The sequence below is a fragment of the Artibeus jamaicensis genome, unplaced genomic scaffold, assembly GCF_021234435.1.
Source record: "Artibeus jamaicensis isolate MK-2021 breed Jamaican fruit bat unplaced genomic scaffold, CSHL_Jam_final contig_196, whole genome shotgun sequence".
In the NCBI taxonomy this organism is placed as follows: Eukaryota; Metazoa; Chordata; class Mammalia; order Chiroptera; family Phyllostomidae; genus Artibeus; species Artibeus jamaicensis.
In genome coordinates this window covers 3743591-3762239 of record NW_026521401.1, presented here as the reverse complement: position 1 = coordinate 3762239, position 18649 = coordinate 3743591, and the positions used below count along the sequence as shown (strand labels likewise).

Here is an 18649-nt window from a genome sequence, read left to right as displayed (position 1 = left end):
TGCTCCATGTACCCTATTCTGTCTTCACTCCCCTTTCTTCCTGTTTCCAGTCCCCTTTGAATTCCCTCCAAGGTCTTGCCTCTTTGGTTTGGGATCCCAAAATGCTCCCGTTATTAAGCCATCCCAAAGATGTCTGCTCCCTGGCAATTCAAATCACCCCAAGCTACTGGCTTCCTTAAAGAACAATCTGTGCTTGTCTAGCAGGGCAATGCTAGGAAGAAATGTCACCTGGGCTCTAACTTCATTTCCCCTTCACTGCAGAGCCAGTTCCTCTAACCCCATCTGGCTTATCTTTCCTCAGGGTACTGACTGTCCTTGGAGGTTAGCTGGCACTGTCTTCAGGCCTAAGAAAAGAGAATGATTAGTTAATGGTGTTAAGTGAAGGGAAGGGGGTGGGGGCAGGGAAGCAAGGCTGTATGCCCAGCTCTGGGCTTGCCAAGGCAAATAGCATCCTTCAGCCATTCCCACTGCTGCCCCTGCAGTCAGACAAACTCATCCATTCCACTCTAGGCCCCAGGCCAGTCCCTATATTCACTCTGGGGAGTGGGGAAACATGGTCCTCTTCTTCCTCTATGCCCCCTGGCCCCAGGCCCCCAGCACTTTGCATGGCCCCTAACCTATTTGGAGAAGGAGGACGGTGTGTGTGTGTGGGGGGGGGGGTATCAGGGTTCTGAAAGACAAGAGTGATGTGGTTTGCTGGTCATCTCTGTGTTATCAACGCACCATCCCAGAGCATTATCTCAAGTCAGTGGCCCATCTCTGGCATTTGCTGCCTCACCCTGCTCCTCCCCCAACCAGCAGAAGGTCTGCCCGGCCAGGTGACAGACCTCCACCTCAAATCCAGGCCCTCGTTTGACTCTCCCTTGTTGAAGGAGTCCCAGGGGCCAGGGTGAGAGCTCTCTCTGAGTCAAGAGCCCATTCTACTCCCCACGGAGCCTGTGGGTTGGCAGGTAGAGCCCTGCTGCAGGGAGTCTTTTCAACTGCCCTCCCCAGCAACAGGGTCTCAAGGGTCTAGGTGGAGACCTTGTACCCATTAAACTCTTCCTTTCCCTCTTTCCATTAAGGTGAGGGGAAACTGAGTCCCAGCCTAGGCACTTAACGAGCGAAGAGGGCAGAAACACAACTCTCAAGGCTTCGGCTTGGACAAGTTTGAAAACCTTGGGCTTATGAATTCAGCTCCCTCCCTCCTTCCTCTAGTCCAGGACGGACCTGCAGTAGCTTGGGTTTGAATGGACAGCTCAAAGGCACCATCTCCACTCCCCAATGCAGGTACCTTTGTGTCTGTGTGGGATCTGGCCCTAAATTCTTCCCGCAAAGTTGCCAGGACTGTCAGGCGTGGGGGCAGTGCCAGGCCGGCAGCAGCCGCAATAGGGCAATCGGCTTTTTTTTTTTTTTTTTTTTCCCTATGGCAGGGGCCCCGAGGGGTGGAGAAGGAGAAGGAGAGGGAGAGAGGATCCTGAGTGCGATGCCTCTGTTAGCTGAGCCTCCCGCCCGGAGGTCCCTCAGAGCTGCAGTTGCTGGTAGGAGCTGAGCCGGGGTGAAGAGGGTGGCGATGAGCGCCGTTGGTCCTGACCACAGCTACTCTGGCCATTCCGGCCAGCTTCTCTTTGATACCGCCTCTGCTAGTCAGTCCGGCCTGAGACACCTGTCCCTGCCCCCTCACCCTTCCCAAGGTCGGGGCTGGGAGTCGGACTCTGGTGCAGCGTCTTGGGAGGGGCTGGGGGCTGCGGGGCGAGGAGGGGAGGGGCAGGGCGACCAGCAAGGCCCTCTCTCCCCTCTCCCTCCCCCTCCCCCTGACGTCAGCCCCGGCAGTCTGGAGCTCTCTCACTTGGCGCTGGCCCTCCGCGGGGAAGTATGGGGCTGTCCAGGCTGCTCTGTGCCTTCCTGATGGCCTCTTGCTGCTGCTGTGGCCACGCTGCGGGTGAGTGAAGTCGCTGGGGGACCCGTACCCTGAATAGCCGTAGCCGGCCCTGAGGTAGGGGCTGGAGCTTTGCGCTCCCGGCATGCGCCCGTCCTTCTCAAGTCCCCGGCACCAGGCGCCTTGAGCGCACGCCACTCTTTTTCTTCAGCCAGTTTGCAGTCTGTATTCCAGTATCTCGGGAGGAGGAGGCTGCGGCTCGGAGCGCTTAGGGGTGGAGCCGAGCCTACTGGGGCGTCCAGAGACCTTTTTTCCTCAGGTCCTTCTGTGGGGCCCATAGTTGGAGCAGTGGCAGGGATGCACAGCTAGAGAACATCATCCACAAATCGTGAATTCCGCTCCCGCCTGTTGCTGGGAAAGACGGCTTTCTTAGCTGGAGAGTGTATGCCAACCCCACCCTCTCCCGCCTGGGCTTCAAGTCTGGCTGGAGATGTAGAAGAGGGGATAGACGGCGGCTCTCGACCAAGCTGGGCGTTAGCGGGAGCTGGGGGGCGGTGTAGGTCGCCTCATACCTACCCTGGTGATGGTATCACAGCCAGCAGAGACGAGGGATAGAAGCTTCCTAGAGTGGAAGCGCCCCAAACTGTTACACCTCCGGGAATGAGACCATGTTCAGGTGGGAAGAGCACCCCTGCACGAACTTGCTAGGAGCCGGGTGCTCCCGGGTCCACACTGCCCTTGTATGGCCCGCAGCGGTGCTGCATGTTTCTTTTGGCTCCTTCTCCCAAATTGCCGCCGCTCTCCGGCTTTGGAAGGGGAGAGCTAGCCCGGTCTGCTACCTCCCGAGGTGACTGTATTTCTGGCAAAAGGGCTAACTCAGGCTCCACAGCAGCGGTAGGTCCAGCGTCACCCTGCCCTGCTCTTCTACATCCGGGGAAATGGAATCAGGGGTCTGAGCCCTCTGCTGAGGGATGAAAGACCATTCCATCTGTCTTCCTTGTCTGGGAGCCAGACCAGAAAAACAACCCCAGAGTCCAGTCAGATAGGATCCCAGAGTCCAGGAAGATGGGATTGAGTGACATCACCTCCAAACAGAGTGGGCAACATGCAGGCACCACTGATGTCACTCTTGCCTGCTTCCTGGCCCTTGTCTTGACCCCTAGGGGAAACTCTGAGCCCTCACAAGACTCCCAGGTTGAGGTCCTCTGAGTGTGTCAGATGTTCAGAGGTGCTGCTTTCTAATCACGAAAGGGGAGCTTTGGGCAAGGATTGGACCAGTGGGTCTTATGGGAGACTTAGGGAGGGGTTTTGGTGGCGGCTAAATGGTAGAGTAGTGATATTTTCCCTTGGCTGTGGTGACACAAAGGGGCCTGTGTGCCCCAGCTTGGCACATGCTTTACATTCCCACACTCTGAGCTCACTCAGAGAGGAGGGGGCCTGGAAGGGAAAGGGCATTCCTCTTGGCCCAGAGTATGAGTAGCCCTCTCTGCCAGCCTCATCATAGAGGTGCCTGGCACTCAGAGTCTCTGCTCCAATGACCAAAGATTACCATCCCAAGTCCCTTGAACTAACTGGGAGAGAGCTGGCCTGAGGCAAGGGGTAGAGAGTGGCTGAGGGTTAGGAAAGGACAGGGCTCTCTTCAGATACTGGAAGAGGGAAGAAGAACAACTGCAGTGAGCAGTGTGCAGGCCTGGACAGCAGCTGGAGTTGACACTGCTGGGGTGCTCCTTCTCTCACCCCCAGGTGTGCCTGTAGTGGCAGAGCAGCCAGAGCCTGAGCTGGTGGAGGTAGAAGTGGGCAGCACGGCCCTACTCAAGTGTGGCCCCTCCCATTCCCAGGGCAACTTCAGCCATGTCATCGACTGGTTTTCTGTGAGTGCTGGGGCTCCAGAGAGGGCATCAGTAGGGGAGCTCTACCCTTCATGTAGCCCAGGATGCCCCTCCCCTATTGCCTCTTCTTAGGTCCACAAGGAGAAGCCAACACTCATCTTCCGTGCGTACCAGGGCCATGGTCAGAGTGAACCTGGGGAGTACCAGCACCGGCTCAGCCTCCAGGACAAAGGGACTACTCTGGCCCTGACACATGTCACCCCTCATGATGAGCACATCTTTCTGTGCCAGGGCAAGCGCCCTCGGTCCCAGGAGCACCGCTTCCAGCTCCGTGTCTACAGTGAGTGCCCTACCTGTGCCTCATGGGCAGTGTGGGTCGATGTAGTGCTAGTTCCATGCCTCTCATTTCTCTCCCTTGTAGAAGCTCCAGAGGAGCCAAGCATCCAGGCCAATGCCTTGGGCATTTCTGTGAACAGTAAGGAGCCAGAGGAGGTGAGACATACAAAGGTGGCCAGGTAGTAAGAGGAGCTGTAGGGCTTCGTAGGGTCTCAGAGGCAACTCACTCTATTCTTCGTAGGTTGCTACCTGTGTGGGGAGAAATGGCTACCCCATTCCTCAAGTCATCTGGTACAAGAACGGCAGGCCTCTGAAGGAAGAGAAGAACCGTGAGTACCCCTCTTGGCCCTTAAAAACCATGCTTATGGTGCCACACAAAGACCACCTTACATTTTATTTTACTTTTTTTAAAGTATACAAGTGATACTTGAAAATATTTACATAAGAATTTAAATTGTACAGATAATATAAAAGGAAGGTTTCCTTCCTGCTCCAGACCCAGTGCCCCTGCCCCAGAATTAATCTCTGCTGTTGGTTAGTGTGTGTTCTTTCAAGCCTGTTTCTATATGCTTACTCACATAGGCAAATACATCTGGGAATATATAGGCTTTTGTTTTTTATTACATAAATCAGTGGTTCTCATCCAGAGGTGATTCTGCTCCCCCTCTGGGAAATTTGGTCACATCCAGAGACATTTTTGGTTGTTTTGACTGGGGCAAGGAGAGGGGCTACTGGTGTCTACTAGGTAGAGGTCAGGGATGCTGCTAAACATTCTACAGTGTCCAGGACAATCCCTATAGCAAAGAATTGTCTAGCCCAAAACTTCAGTAGTGCTGAAGTTGAGAAACCCTGATCTAAATGGTATTGTATAGTATACACTGTTACAGTTTTTTTTTCTTTTTACAATAAGTCTTAGAAATCTTTACAGGTCAGTAAAGATTTATTTAGATCTACCTAATTGTTTACCCTGGCTGCCCAGGATTCCATTCATGCCCATGTAGTAGATGTCTACAGCATTTCCTCATTTCTCTTTTTCATCACTGCAGCATTATTTTCACACATCTTTGTGTGTGCCCATGTGTGTTTGTTTGGGGTGGATATCTAGCAGTGAGAACTTGCAGCTTGCCATTTGTATGTGGCCCTTTGCAGGTGATAAGAGGTCCCTTTATGTCTCCCCTCACAACCCCAGGGAGACCATGGAGGCAGGGCTGAGGCCAAGCCCTTTTCCCCTTCCTCCCTGCCCAGGGGTCCACATTCAGTCATCGCAGATTGTGGAGTCAAGTGGTCTGTATACTGTGCAGAGTATTCTGAAGGCACAGCTGCTTAAGGAGGACAAAGATGCCCAGTTTTACTGTGAGCTTAACTACCGGCTGCCCAGTGGGAATCACATGAAGGAATCTGGGGAAGTCACTGTCCCTGTTTTCTGTGAGTGTTGACCATTGAATTGGGGCTAGGCCTGGGGATGACGCCTGCTAGCCTCTCTGTCCCCAGGCATGGGCAGTGTGGGCTGAGAGCTACCCCTTTACCATGCAGACCCGGCAGAGAAAGTATGGTTGGAAGTGGAGCCTGTGGGAATGCTGAAGGAAGGGGACCATGTGGAAATCAGGTGTTTGGCTGATGGCAACCCCTTACCCCACTTCAGCATCAGCAAGCAGGTGCAGAGGGCTTCATGTGGGTGCAAACAAGGATATAGAAGGGATGGAGGTGCACTCCGCTCACCCCTGCATCTTCTCCCAGAACCTCAGCACCAGGGAGGTGGTGGAGGAGGCAGTTGATGACAATGGAGTCCTGGTCTTGAAGTCTGCCCACAAGGAGCACAGTGGGCTCTACGAATGTCAGGGCCTGGATTTGGAAACCATGGCATTACTGTCGAGTGACCAACAGGAGCTCCTGGTGAACTGTGAGGGGCTGAGGGCCCAGTACAGGGGGACTGGGCTGTGGCAAGAGGGAATCTGCTCACTCTGCCACCCACACGCTGACACTGTTGCTATCCTCAGATGTGTCCGATGTCTGGGTGATTCCCGCAGCCCCTGAAAGCCAAGAGGGCAGCAATCTCACCCTGACTTGTGGGGCAGAGAGTAACCAGGCCCTTGAATTCCAGTGGCTGAGAGAAAAGGTACCCTGGTGGCCCTGGGGCTGTGGAGTGGGTGGAGGTGGATGGAGAAGGGAGTAGCCTCTGACATGTCTCTCACTCCAGACAGGCAAGGTGCTGGGAAAGGGGCCTGTGCTTCAATTACACAACCTGAACCGGAAGGCAGGGGGAGGCTACCGCTGCGTGGCATCTGTGCCCAGCGTGCCCGGCCTGAACTCTACACAGCTGATCAATGTGGCTATCTTGGGTGAGACCCTCTGGGCACAGATCAGGTGGCCCTTGGAGCCACCCCAAGTTGGGTGTTTCAAGTTTTTTGAGGACATAAAACCACTCACTGCCCTGGGCTGCTCTGTGGGGAGGGGGAAATAGGCTAGCAGAGTTTGCTGCCTCTCCAGGGCCCCCATGGGTGGCATTAAAGGAGAGGAAGATGCAGGTGCAGGAGAACACAATGTTGAATCTGTCTTGTGAAGCCTCAGGACATCCTCGGCCTAGCATCTCCTGGAATGTTGGTGGCATGGTGAGCAGGCGCATCTCATCTTCCCGTGCTCTCATTGATCCCTGCCCAGGCTTTGTTGCCATGGCTGGACATCCTCCCCACCCCTTGAGCTGCTCCTTCCTTGTAGGCAAATGAACAAGACCAAGATTCACAGAGTGTCCTGAGCATCTTGAGTGTCCTTGTGACTCCAGAGCTGTTGGAGACAGGTGTTGAATGTGTGGCTTCCAACTCCCTGGGCAAAAACAGCACCATCATTTTCCTGGAGCTGGGTATGGGCTTTGGCCTGCAGAGCATGTCAGGGGCATGCCAAGGCGAGGGCACCAACTTAGGCTTTTCCAACAACCCCCTGTCACAATCCATCTAACTGCTCTCCCACCAGATTCCAACAGAACCACTGCTCTCATCACCTCCACTGTCAATCCTTATGCCAAAGCCAACAGCACCTCTACAGGTAAGACAGGCCTGGTGCAAGACCAGGGCTATACCAGGGCATCCTCACTGTGTCCTGACTGTCCCTGGGAAACCCTGTCCAGAAAAGTAAGCACAGTCCCCCTCTCTCAACCTTTGGTTGGGGGGAGCAGTGATGGAAATGCCACAGCCTGGGGCAGGAAGTGAATAGGAGTGTCTTTGTGGGACAGAGAAAAAGCTGCCAGAGCCCAAAAGCAAAGGTGTGGTCATCGTGGCTGTGACCGTGTGCCTCCTGATCCTGGCCGTGCTGGGTGCTGTCCTCTATTTCTTCTACAAGAAGAGCAAGTTGCCTTGTGGGAGGTCAGGCAAACAAGAGATGTAAGCATGGTTCCTAGCCCCTTGCTCGTTACCCCATCTTGTTACTCAGCTTGCTGCTTCTTTGGGATGTTTCCCTTTGCCCCAGCATGTTTCCCTGTTTGCCCCAACACCTACTCACACCTTTGGGGCAGAAGTGGAGCACTGGGTCTTAGTGCTTTGTTTTACTGCCCACTACCAAGCTTCCATCAATCATACTTTCTTCCTTTCATTACCTATTTCCCTCCCCTGCATTGGCCCCAGAGCACCAAAGAGCCCATCACTCAGCCCAATGTCCTTCCCAAGGGCCCTTTCCTTCCCTTACCCAAGTTGCCAACTTCTTGCCTGCCTTAGTCCTCCCAGAACGCTGCCCCCATCTCGTAAGAGAGATTTTATAGCTTGAAGTTAAGTCAGATAAGTGCCCAGAAGCCATGAGCCTCCTTCAGGGCAGCAACCGTGACACGAGGGCTCCAGGAGACCAGGTAGGAGGCAGTTCCTGTGGCCAGTGCCTGATGCAACTTCAGGGATTGGCAACAACAGGGGCTAATGATTCTCATTTCCCTCAACACTAACTTTCTATTCATTCTTCTCTGCTGGAGTTTGGGAGCGGACCACATCTTGCCCTCCTTAACAGTATTTACAGATGGTAGGACCCAGCACGTGGCTGAGGGATCCTGGACAGGGTAGCTCCCAGGACTGAGAGCGAAGACCCATACCATCACCATCACCATTTCCTGAACAGTACTTGTGGCTCAGGTCACGAGGTGTGACTTAGGGGCCTAGGTTCCTTCCTGGCTCTGCCATACCCACCTCTGCTTCTTTCCCCCAGACTACTACACCTAGTCCGTCAGCTTTTGCTTCATACCTCCTCCCTCCTTAGTGCTCACACCCTGAACTCTGGTCACTATCTCCACATTCCTCTCTTGCTTCTCTTCCCCCGTGTTTAGGGAGAGAAATACATAGGTCTGAGGCACTAGTCGCTGAATCATACCGAACTCTTCCTCTTTTTGCCTGGATATGTCCTGCTCCTGCTCACTCTCATCTCCAGCACTCAGGATGGTCACCAATGTCTGTAAAGTGGACGACAGAGAAGACTTCTACTCCAGCTTAACTGCAGATGACATTTCAGAGGGCCAAAGGGCTAGGACCAGAGCCATACTGAGAAGGACCTCGGATGCCCCCGGAGGCCCCCTTCTCAGGGACCACATTCTGCCACTGTCTCAATTTGTTGAGTGATGCTGATCGCAAGGAGAGGCCTTGATATTCTAGGAGTGGGTAGGACAGTTTCTTGCAGAACATGTGTTCTCTTTACACATACTATGGATATAAATACCCTTCTTCTATCAATAGCTATTGAAGTAGGTAGCCTATTTATCTTGAGGTGATTTACTCACCCAACGTTGGCTTCATAATTCAGTTGTATCACTGATATGAGGATGCACTGAGAGCCCAAGCCCCCTCACCACTGGTGAAGTGTGTTGTGCACACCAGTTCTAGACAGTACCCCAGCAGGATCTAGAAGCAGTTGCCTGCCTGTCTCTGGAGTCCCTTTTGTGACATTCCTTTCTTTGGGCAGAAGCCAGGACCTACTATCATTCCTTAAAAGACTTGCTGGTTGTATCTCATTGTCCCTGCAGTGAGGAAACTGCAGTTTTCCAGGGTGAAGCCCACTGAGCACAAGTGTCTATATTCGTTTGGCTCTCATAATCATATGATTGAAAGATGAGAGTAAGGGACAGAGATGAGATCTACATAGTTCTTTAAGGGGATTAAGGTTATAGTTATACTAGCATCAAACTTCTACAAACTGAGCTAATGGGCATAGACCACAAAAGAAGGGCCTTAATGGGAAGATGATACTTTAAGGATAAGAAACAGGGGCTTAGCAAGAGATTGGGACATATATGTGTATCTGTGTTTGTGTGGTTTTGTTGTGTGTAAATTTGCAAATGGTTTCCTTTATACACACACACAATAAAGCTTAATGTCCCAGAAAGTTTACATTGTTTTTTATTCATTATGGGGACCACAGCAGCCAGGGGCCTCTGGAATTGGAATGGGACTAAGAGGAACACACACCCTTTGCAGTTGGCAGCAGAGCAAATGGCTTAAACCCTAGCACAAAGGACAACCTCGCTGCTCAGCAGCAGAGCTGCCCTGGTCCAGGCAGCCCACAGAGCCTGGCAGGCTGTTGACAAGGAGCTGTTGCCCTTTTTGTACACTTTGCTGTCGCTGAGACTTTTCCTCGAGGTAGCAGTACAGACTTGCTGTGATAAGTGGTTCCATAGCTGCCTGATGTATCACCCCTCCACCCCCACAAAAGAGCAAGAACTCAAGTCAGCTACAACAAAAGAAACTTTATTTAAAAATACTTTTACAGACATGGGTGCTTGAAAAAGCTCTTTAGTTAACTGTGTATATAAATGAATTAATAAATAACATTAGTATAACAAACCTCTAAACATTAATACATTGGCAAAACAAAGTAGACTTAAAATGAAAATGAATCTTAAAGCTCTGCTATTCTCTGTAGGAATATTTACCTTCTGTTTTTCTTATTCTTTACATGTGAGAATGATTAAATACTACTAACAAAAGAATTTTATATTAATGACATATTTTTAAAATAGCCAACAAAAATCTCATCTAAGTTTTCACGTTATTTAACACTGATATACAAATTGAGACTCTTATTCTGGAGAAAGCATCAAGCTTCCTCCAGCCCCAGTATGTTAAATCCCCAAAAAAGGACTTTAAAAAGAATTGTTTCTATCCCCAAATTTATTAGTTATAGGCAGGGAAGAACTGAGAAAAGGGAAAGAATTAAGTAAAATGCTATTATATAGGAAACATTTTTTTCCTCGCCTGCCTCCTGAGACCTAGTGGCCACAATAATGGTGACAGGCTTCTGGTATTTGGTTCTCTCTGCCTTTCCCAGGGGAAACTAGACCCCACAGAGGGCACTAGCTGCTTAATGCTTTCAGTTTGAAAGTCTTCAAATGAAAGGGAGAGGCAGGAGGTCTAGGCCAGTTCAGGATCTACCAAAAAGAAAAGAGGGAAACATAGAAACAATCTCCCCTTTTTAGAGTCCATCTGACACTTCCAGGCAGCTGGGCCATTAATAGGATTAGGAGGCTGGGTCACTTGAAATGGTCCAGAGTAGACCTGGAAATCATGGAACATTGTCTCTATTCTTGCTGGAGACATCATTTGACCTGATAACTAAGACTCTAATGGGAAGCAACCAAATGATCCAGAGTACAATGCTTGTTTCTTCCAACTAAGCATCACAGGCAAGGAAAAGGGACCACTGACACTATGCCCCTGTGTGACATCTCCAGCCACATGGACTACTTCTTCCTTTTCCCTAGACTGTAGGGATCAGTGATACTCAAGGTAGAGGAGAGCTAAGACTCTGCTATTTCCATATTAAGCTCTAAAATGCAGCCTTTCTTTACAAAGGCACAATATGTTTGGCTTTTTTTTTTCAGTGTGCTAAAAATTGTTTTTGTTTTGAATAAAAGAGAAAGATATACTCATATAAGGTTAAAAATCCCAAGTCACCACAGCCAGCCACAGAAAGCAGATGTAAGAGATACTTGATAGCTGCCATGGCCCAACCACATGCTTCAGCAGGTCAAGGCCAAGACACTACAACAATGCTGAGAAGGGTAGATCAGGAGGCATCTACTTCATGGATATTGCTCCTGCAAGCTTACTCACTTACAGCAAAAGAGGCCAAGGAAGAAAAAACATGTGGTCTAAAGACTCATAAGTAGCTTTTTGCCTCTTCAGTTTCCAGATAGCCATGAGGATGGCAACCTACACCCACCATAACAGGGTCAGGGGTAAGGAGGAAGGACAGAACTGACCACAGTAAACCCACTGGGGGCCTGACCAGTTGCACAGAGCATGTGTTGAGCAAGCTTTCTCTGGTCCCCTAGTCTACCTCATGGGTAGAACGTGAGGTGATGTGGAGGGTGCCTCCCATGTTAATTTTTGGGACTGAGTCAAGAATATGGGGCTGGGCAATTAGAATTCTGACTTGTTGAGCTGCCAAATCAACAGATTCGAGGTTGGCCTTTGGCCTTTGTTCTGCACAAACAGAAGGTGTGGTAAGCCACAGTTTTCTCAGGCACTACATAAGAAGAGGGGAAGCACCTGCCATCTGACTATGAATGAGCCTCCATGCAGCACCTATGTACCCCTACTTCCCCAACTCTTACTCTTTGTGTTTTCCAGAACCAAGAAACTCGGCACTCCTCTCCAAAATCAACCCAGGTTTCCTAGGACACTGAAGGCAGAACCTACACTAGGATACCAAAGGTAAAGTCTGATAACCCACCCTATAACATGTGCCTCAATATACATCTTTGGATTATTAGGTTGCTTCTATGTATATATAACAATCCAATAGTTTTTTAAAGTTCTCATTATGAAATGCCTTAATAACAAGACAAGACTACATAATGAGATAACTAAGATCAAAAGATTCAGGCAAGCAGAAGCACAGTTTCAAAAATAAAAACAAAGGTTTTAATACAGGACTACAAAGAAAGCAACTGGACAGGTGAAGATATTCTGTCTAAAGAGCTCTCAGTAAAACAAACACACACAAAAACTCCATTCTAAACTGGAATCTATATGTAATTTATATCCTAACAACTCTCCCAACTATTATGTATCCTTACTGGCTTCAGCAAAGCAGTTTCTGAGGTATCTAAGGGAGGTTGCCTAAGACTATTACCAAGGAGCTCCCCTCATACAGCAAATGGAAGGGTGAGAAGGAGGGTATAGAGAGGAACACAGGTCATAGAATGAATCCCTTTTCAGTGCTGAAACCTGAAGACAGCCCAGAAGTCCATGGGTGACTACAGTGGGATTTGGGATGATCTGCTCTCTAAATGATATGAATGAAGGCTAAAAAACCTGAGATAGAAGGAGGGCTAAGAAATATCACCCTAAGAACAGACTAGCTCCAAAACAGAAGAAACTGGTCCTTAAGAAAGAGATAAGAACTCTTGGACACAAAGACTCATAAAAGTCTCATTAAAAAAACTCATAAGAAGAAAAATAAGAAATAAAGAGAACCTGAATTAAATATAAGGATTTCCTTGATGTTCCAGACACAATGCCACAGCTGTCTTCTTACTCTCAAAAAAGTAGTATGATAGCAGTTTACTGCTAAAGTATTTTTAGGGTATCTCTCCTATCTATACCCCCTTCTCTGAGAACCCCCACCTGCCCCCTGAAGGGACATGCTGCTGTTGCCCTGTGTGGGAAGGCTGAAGGGTAGGGGGTAGATACCTAATCAATGTGCTAGGGTGGTCATATTCTTTCTTGAGAATATGAACCAAGAAGCAATGGAATCTGGTTCATGGTGATCTCTAGAGTTGTGGACTTAAGGATTAGGGTGTCTATTTTGGGCCTATGCATGCCAGTAAACACAATGACAAGCAAAAGGACTAGGTGCAAAGTGTTCCAGTTCCATGCGAGAGTCAAGTGTATTTCTTCTCCTGGGTTCTGTGAAATACCCTGCATCCTTATGACTCTGTCCTTTCTTTAGTTTCAGTACTTGTTTCTTGCATCCGAAGGATTCCCAAACAGGATAGTCAAAGATACATCCTTGACCTTCTTCCACTATGCACCGCCTCCATGTATTGAATGGCTAGATGCAGTTCTAAAGACAGACTACTACTGTAGACGGAGATCAAAGTAGTAATAGTAATGCTCTATGTTGGATTAAAATGCTGTAGACTGAATTTCTGAAGACTGAAAGTCTAGGAGAGAATAATGATGTGTTGATTTTAATACTAAGTTCTAGGATGTCTGAGGTCTCTCAGTTCCCTACCTTAAGAGACAAAAACTGACATTAAAAAAAAAATCCTCACTCAAGGGTATGTTTGATTTTAGAGCAAGAAGAAGGAAGAGAGGGGAGAGATAGGAGAGAGAGGTGACAGGGGAGAGAGGTAAACAACATTGATTGATTGTTTCCAAACATGCCTGACCAGGGATCAAACCCACAAACTAGGTATGTGCCCTGACTGGGAGAGTTGAACCTGCAACCTTTCGGTGTTCAGGATAACACTCCAACTAACTAAGCCACCCAGTCAGGGCAAGGCTGACATTTTTGAGAACTGATTGAGTTCAGTGTATTTTCATTGCCTGACTCTCAGGAGACCAAACAACTGGTTGAAGATCAGGACCAACAACAAGTGCCCATAGGTTTCTTATACCTTCAGCCACCCTTAAAACATAAGATTAGCTGCAAAACTCGGTGAAGGACTGGAAAACAAGTTCCAAATGGGTGACAGGTCACAGAAGGCCAATAAGGAAACTTCCCAACAAGGGAGATTAGAGACACAATTGGCCCGGTAAAAAAGATGAAGGGAGGTACTACATTAGAAAGGGAACCATGGGTAGATGCTTTGCTTAAACAGTTAATTGCTTTATTGCGCAATTCTCAGTCAACATACCCCTCAAACCACCACACAGATTCTTCAGCCAGGACAGCTCTGAAAGGAAATGTAAAAGCCATGAATGAAAACTATACAATCTTACTGGGAAGGGCTACTTTAGGGCCAAATCTAAGTGCCAGGCAGCCAAGTAAAATCCCCCAACATCAGTAAATCACCACATGGTGGTAGGAGAAAACACGAGCTGACAGTTCTGGCAAATGGTAAATCACTCATAAACTTTTGCTGAATGAACAAACAAACTGGTAAACAGCCAGGTCAATGGTCAGAATACTGTTACTCCATGGACAGAGTCAGGAAGAACACAGTAAGAAGGGGGACTTCCAAATAGTTGGGAAGGTCTATAACCCTCTGACTTTCATGATGTGAGGTAGGAGAAGACTCTGCATTAACACCATTGTTATCACCCACAGAAAGGTGTAGATCCTTAGTGCATATGTGAATGTCGCCAAGAGAGTATATCTTAAAAGTTCTCATCGCAAAGAAAAAAAGAATTTTTTTGTAACTTTTTATGGTGATTACTAAACTTAGAAACTTACTGTGGTGATCATTTTGCAGTATATGTAAATACTGAATCATTAGATTATATACCTGAAACTAATATGTCAATTATACTAGAACTTTAACAAAAAAGAAAAAACGGTCTAGATCTTGTTAATAGTGCCTTAAAGGTAACATACAGCTGGGTTCCTACTTCACAAATAATTTACAAAAACTCATTTGTATGTTCACTGTTTGGACCATAAAACATAGTTTACTTTTCTATATAAAAAAATAAATACTTCAAGTATGAAGAATAGCAATGGCCCCCCTGCCCGTTTTTTGTTTTTTTTTAATCCACAAAAACAGCAAAATGATACATCCTAGGCCCTGGTACTGAAAGTCTATAAAAGAAGAGGGCAATCAGAAGAATGGCAGAACATTTAGAGTGGGGCTGAGGAAAGAGAGGGCTGTGGGAGAGAATGACCATCCACTATTTACATAAAGAGTAATAGGTAAATGCAAGATGATATGTTGCTCAATCTATTATGTACCTGAAGGGAGGTATAACATAGAACCCACAGATTTTTTCCACTTTGAGAGCTCTATGCTTTAGTGGGAGATGGGACGGGCAGATCATTGCAAGTCCTGCACAGCAGCCGCCCAGTTAATGTGGGAGGCTATGTAAAGCAACCCTGGAGAGCAGAAGACTGGGTTTAACAGAATAGCCTAATACATTTAAGAAAAAGGAAAACATCAAAGTGGTTTTACCTTATATACCTGATAGTTAAGAGAGGAAGAACCATCTGTGATAGGAGGGAAAAAGGAATGAGTTTGTCAAAATGGAAAAACTCAACGTAAAGCCTTCTTGTGAAAGAGCAATTTTAATTTAATTCAGAACAGAGCCAAAGAATTATAAATTATCATAAAAATGGAGTTTGAGGAACAAGTTACTAGGGCCGTAGTCAAAAGAAAATTTAAGAAATTAAAGTTTTAGGACTATCCTCAAAACAAGAGCCGTATGAAAATTTTCCTGAGCTCGCCTGGCAATCTCAGACATGGACCTGGATATACCCTCAAAGCACCCAAAGAGAAAAGCCTCACAGAAAGTCTGAAACCCTGAATGCCTACAGATACACAACTGACAAGATAATACTCCGACCAATGGTGTACATGTTTAACAAGGATCTGGCACCCCAGTTCAGGAAGGACCTAAAAAGCAAAAGCCACACTAGTACTCCACTGAGGAAAGAAAGGATGAACTTGCCCTTAGCCTATATAAGCAAGGACATAATCTCCAAAGAAGATTCTGGATGTACTTTGAAAGAGGAATAGATACAAAGACCAGGGCTTTGGTCTCTTGATAGATCTTCAGATTATGGGCAATATCTACAGACAAGCAAATCCCTGTATGGTTAGGCATGGAAACTGCTGCCATTTTTTTAGTTCTCTCTAGGCTTTCAATATCTCAACAAAACACAAAACTAAATGTTACCACAAATGAAACACAAGTCTGGCTTTTAGAAGAAGCCAAGTTACTGTTTCCTATACACTGACACTCTATTCTGCCCTCCACTCTAGTTCAGGACCTCCTACGCCAGATGGTGGGCCATGTCATTCTCCACCACACAGAAGAGACACAGGACAACCATAGCAAATCAGCAAGTCCTGTACTGTCTACCATGAGAATGCAAATAGCTCTGAGATAAGAGGATAAAACCAAAAGCTAAAAGCCAAGAGAAGAGTTAGAAAAGTTTTAGTTATAAAGATGACAAGATGAGAAAGAGATCTAAATAAAGAGTCAATTTCTGTGGATCTAAAGACAAAAAGCATGATTTAGAGTCTGAGGAAGGTAGATCAACAAAAAGCAGGCCTGCTTCTGATAAGGAAGAAGGTTCGGGGAGACCAATGAAAGATTCTGGGCAAGAATGACCTGAACTTGAGGGGTCATTTGGTAGTATTTACAAAAACTAATGGTGCCTGACACTGGATTCTGAATCTGCTTTGGGAATCTGCAATTACACAAACTGCCTTGCTGTTCACATATTGTCTCTGACTATAGTAAAGTCATTTATCACACTAAATGATGTCTAATTACTGTGGGAACACAGTCATTAAAGTGTATATAGGACCAAAGGTGAAGAGGAAAGGTGAAGGAGGTGCTACATTCCCAAAGCCATAGGCACAAATGAACACCAATTTGTTGGGTAGAAAAATGCTGAGTTAACATGGATGGTACCCCCATTTCTAAAGGGCAAAGAAAAAAATCACTACAGAAAATATAACTTGGCTCATGTTCACAGAGAGACACCCATATAAGCTGGAATTAATTCATTTGGAATAAAAAGTGAACAGGTAAACCCTTATTGTCTGTTTTGTGCATTTTATGGATAACAAAGTAGACAGCACGTGATTCAAGCTTCCTGGAATTTTGGCCAGAAAGCTATGCTAGAAGCTAATGTTCTTCCCTTCCCACTGAGTAGAAACACTCATGACCTACATCAGACACAAGCATACCTAGTTCCAAGGCAATTGACTCCCAGACTATTTTCTGGAGAGAGCATGGAATGTATCTGAAGGCCTCTATCTCAAATCACTCATTGTAGTTAGAATAATTAAACATCTTATTTTAACAGATTCAATGTTCCTATAGAAACAGTGTTTTAGAGTGGCTAGTGCTAGCTGCTAGTATGAAACATGACTAGAATGATACAGGAACAGGACCTTTTTCCCCTTTCAAGCAAACCAACACCATCACATACAATAAAGAAATCCTATACATCATTTGGCTCAGCAGGGCTGGTCATAGCAAGCTAACTGCCAATGTGAGACACCAAGGAAGAGGAGGAAAGAGAAAACAGGGAAAGGATAGAGGGGAAGTATTCTAAAATTACATGACTTTGTGCATATGATAATCCCAACCACAGGGGAGTGTTAAAGTTGTAATACACACTGGGGGTGGGTATAATACCACAGTATATGGAAGTTTTAATAAGATTCCTTCCTAAACTTCTTGTGCTAATTTTCCCTGCCTTGGATTAACACAAAAAGCAGATTAATTTTATAATTACAGGACAGACATGAACACAGACAAACATATATACACGACCACATTCCTAAGCCCAGGAAAATCTCAAGTCCTCAATTAGGATTTATAGCACAATATTTCTCTTACTGCTTTCTGTACTGCTCCCCAGGTAGGCTACCATAAAAAAAAAACCCACACTCTCTCTGACTGGAGATGGAAGGACACCTGCAAATATACTCCCAAAATAAAATAATAAAAACACACTAGTCACTCCATTTTCATTCCACTGCTTTGCAATCTTAGAACCACAGATGTGATATCCCACAGACAGGGCTAAACTTCACTGTGAAGTCTCCAGAGGAACCTCTCTGCCCTTTAGGTACTACTCGAGTAAGAGCTCCCAGGTCATTGGTCCTCTGAAGCTGCAGCAGGAAGATGATGTGCTAGGTGGCTACATGGGCAGGAGAAGAAATAGAAACAAATTCCCGGAGGATATTTTTGGCCATTTCAATGTTGTTGTGGGCAATGACCAAGGCTTTCTGAATGTCCTGGTAGGAGTATCCCTGACTCATCAGGTTCTCAATCTCACTGGAGAGCTGTGGTGAGGTGGTGGCAGCAGAAGTAGCAGCACCACCTTGCTGAGAGCTGCTGGCTTTTCGTTCGGAGTTGATTCTCCGAGGAAACGGCTTGGGAGGCCTCTCAGGGACTTGGGAACCCTCAGTTAAGTCTACAAGAAATAGAAAAGGAAATATTTGCAAATGTGAAGGGGAATCCTGATTTGATTGGTAGCAATAACAACAATACACTAGTATCAAAACATTACTGACATACTGTCAGTTGGGAACATATATTCTTCAGTCAAAAGGTTGGGTGCCCTAGGCGGGTAGCTCAGTTGGTTAGAGCATCATCCTGACACACCAAGGTTATGGGTTCAATCCCTGGTCAGGGTATATACAAGAAGCAACCAATGAAAGGGGGGGAAATTAGGACATCTGTAATAGACTAACAACATAAAAATTATTAAAGAAAAGATTAAAAACAAAATGAAGCAACCAATGAATGCATGAATAAGTGGAACAACAAATCAATGTTTCTCTCTTTCCCTCTTCCTCTCTCTCTCAAATCGATAAATATTTTTTAAAAAGACTGGGTTTTACAGGTTCAAGAATTTTAGTACATGGGCCCCTCCTTCTCATAGCAGAAACAACCTTCTAAATATACCATGCACCTGTTCTGCTAACAATAACCACTACTGTCATAAGCACAGAACATCTGCATTTGCATCATGCTTA

At 46.8% G+C, this 18649-nt stretch overlaps 2 protein-coding genes across 6 annotated transcripts in view; one reads left to right on the top strand and one right to left on the bottom strand.

Moving 5' to 3' along the window:
* Positions 1-1546: 1546 nt before the first annotated feature.
* On the top strand, positions 1547-8302 carry MCAM (melanoma cell adhesion molecule). The gene is given in 16 exon segments (XM_037147349.2): positions 1547-1921; positions 3602-3729; positions 3820-4027; positions 4109-4179; positions 4265-4352; positions 5269-5448; positions 5557-5678; positions 5761-5923; positions 6021-6139; positions 6221-6362; positions 6511-6632; positions 6739-6880; positions 6991-7062; positions 7250-7397; positions 7737-7770; positions 7772-8302. Coding segments are annotated over 16 exon segments (1980 nt in total). The 5' UTR covers positions 1547-1854; the 3' UTR covers positions 7946-8302.
* A 1428-nt stretch (positions 8303-9730) lies between these two features.
* Positions 9731-18649, bottom strand: part of CBL (Cbl proto-oncogene) — a 138697-nt gene continuing 129778 nt past the window's right edge. For all 5 annotated transcript variants that reach the window (XM_037147169.2, XM_037147170.2, XM_037147172.2 and 2 more), the window contains one exon: positions 9731-18084. In XM_037147169.2, the coding sequence (XP_037003064.2) occupies positions 17801-18084 (284 nt within the window). In that variant the 3' untranslated portion in view covers positions 9731-17800. The remainder of the gene's footprint in view (positions 18085-18649) is intronic.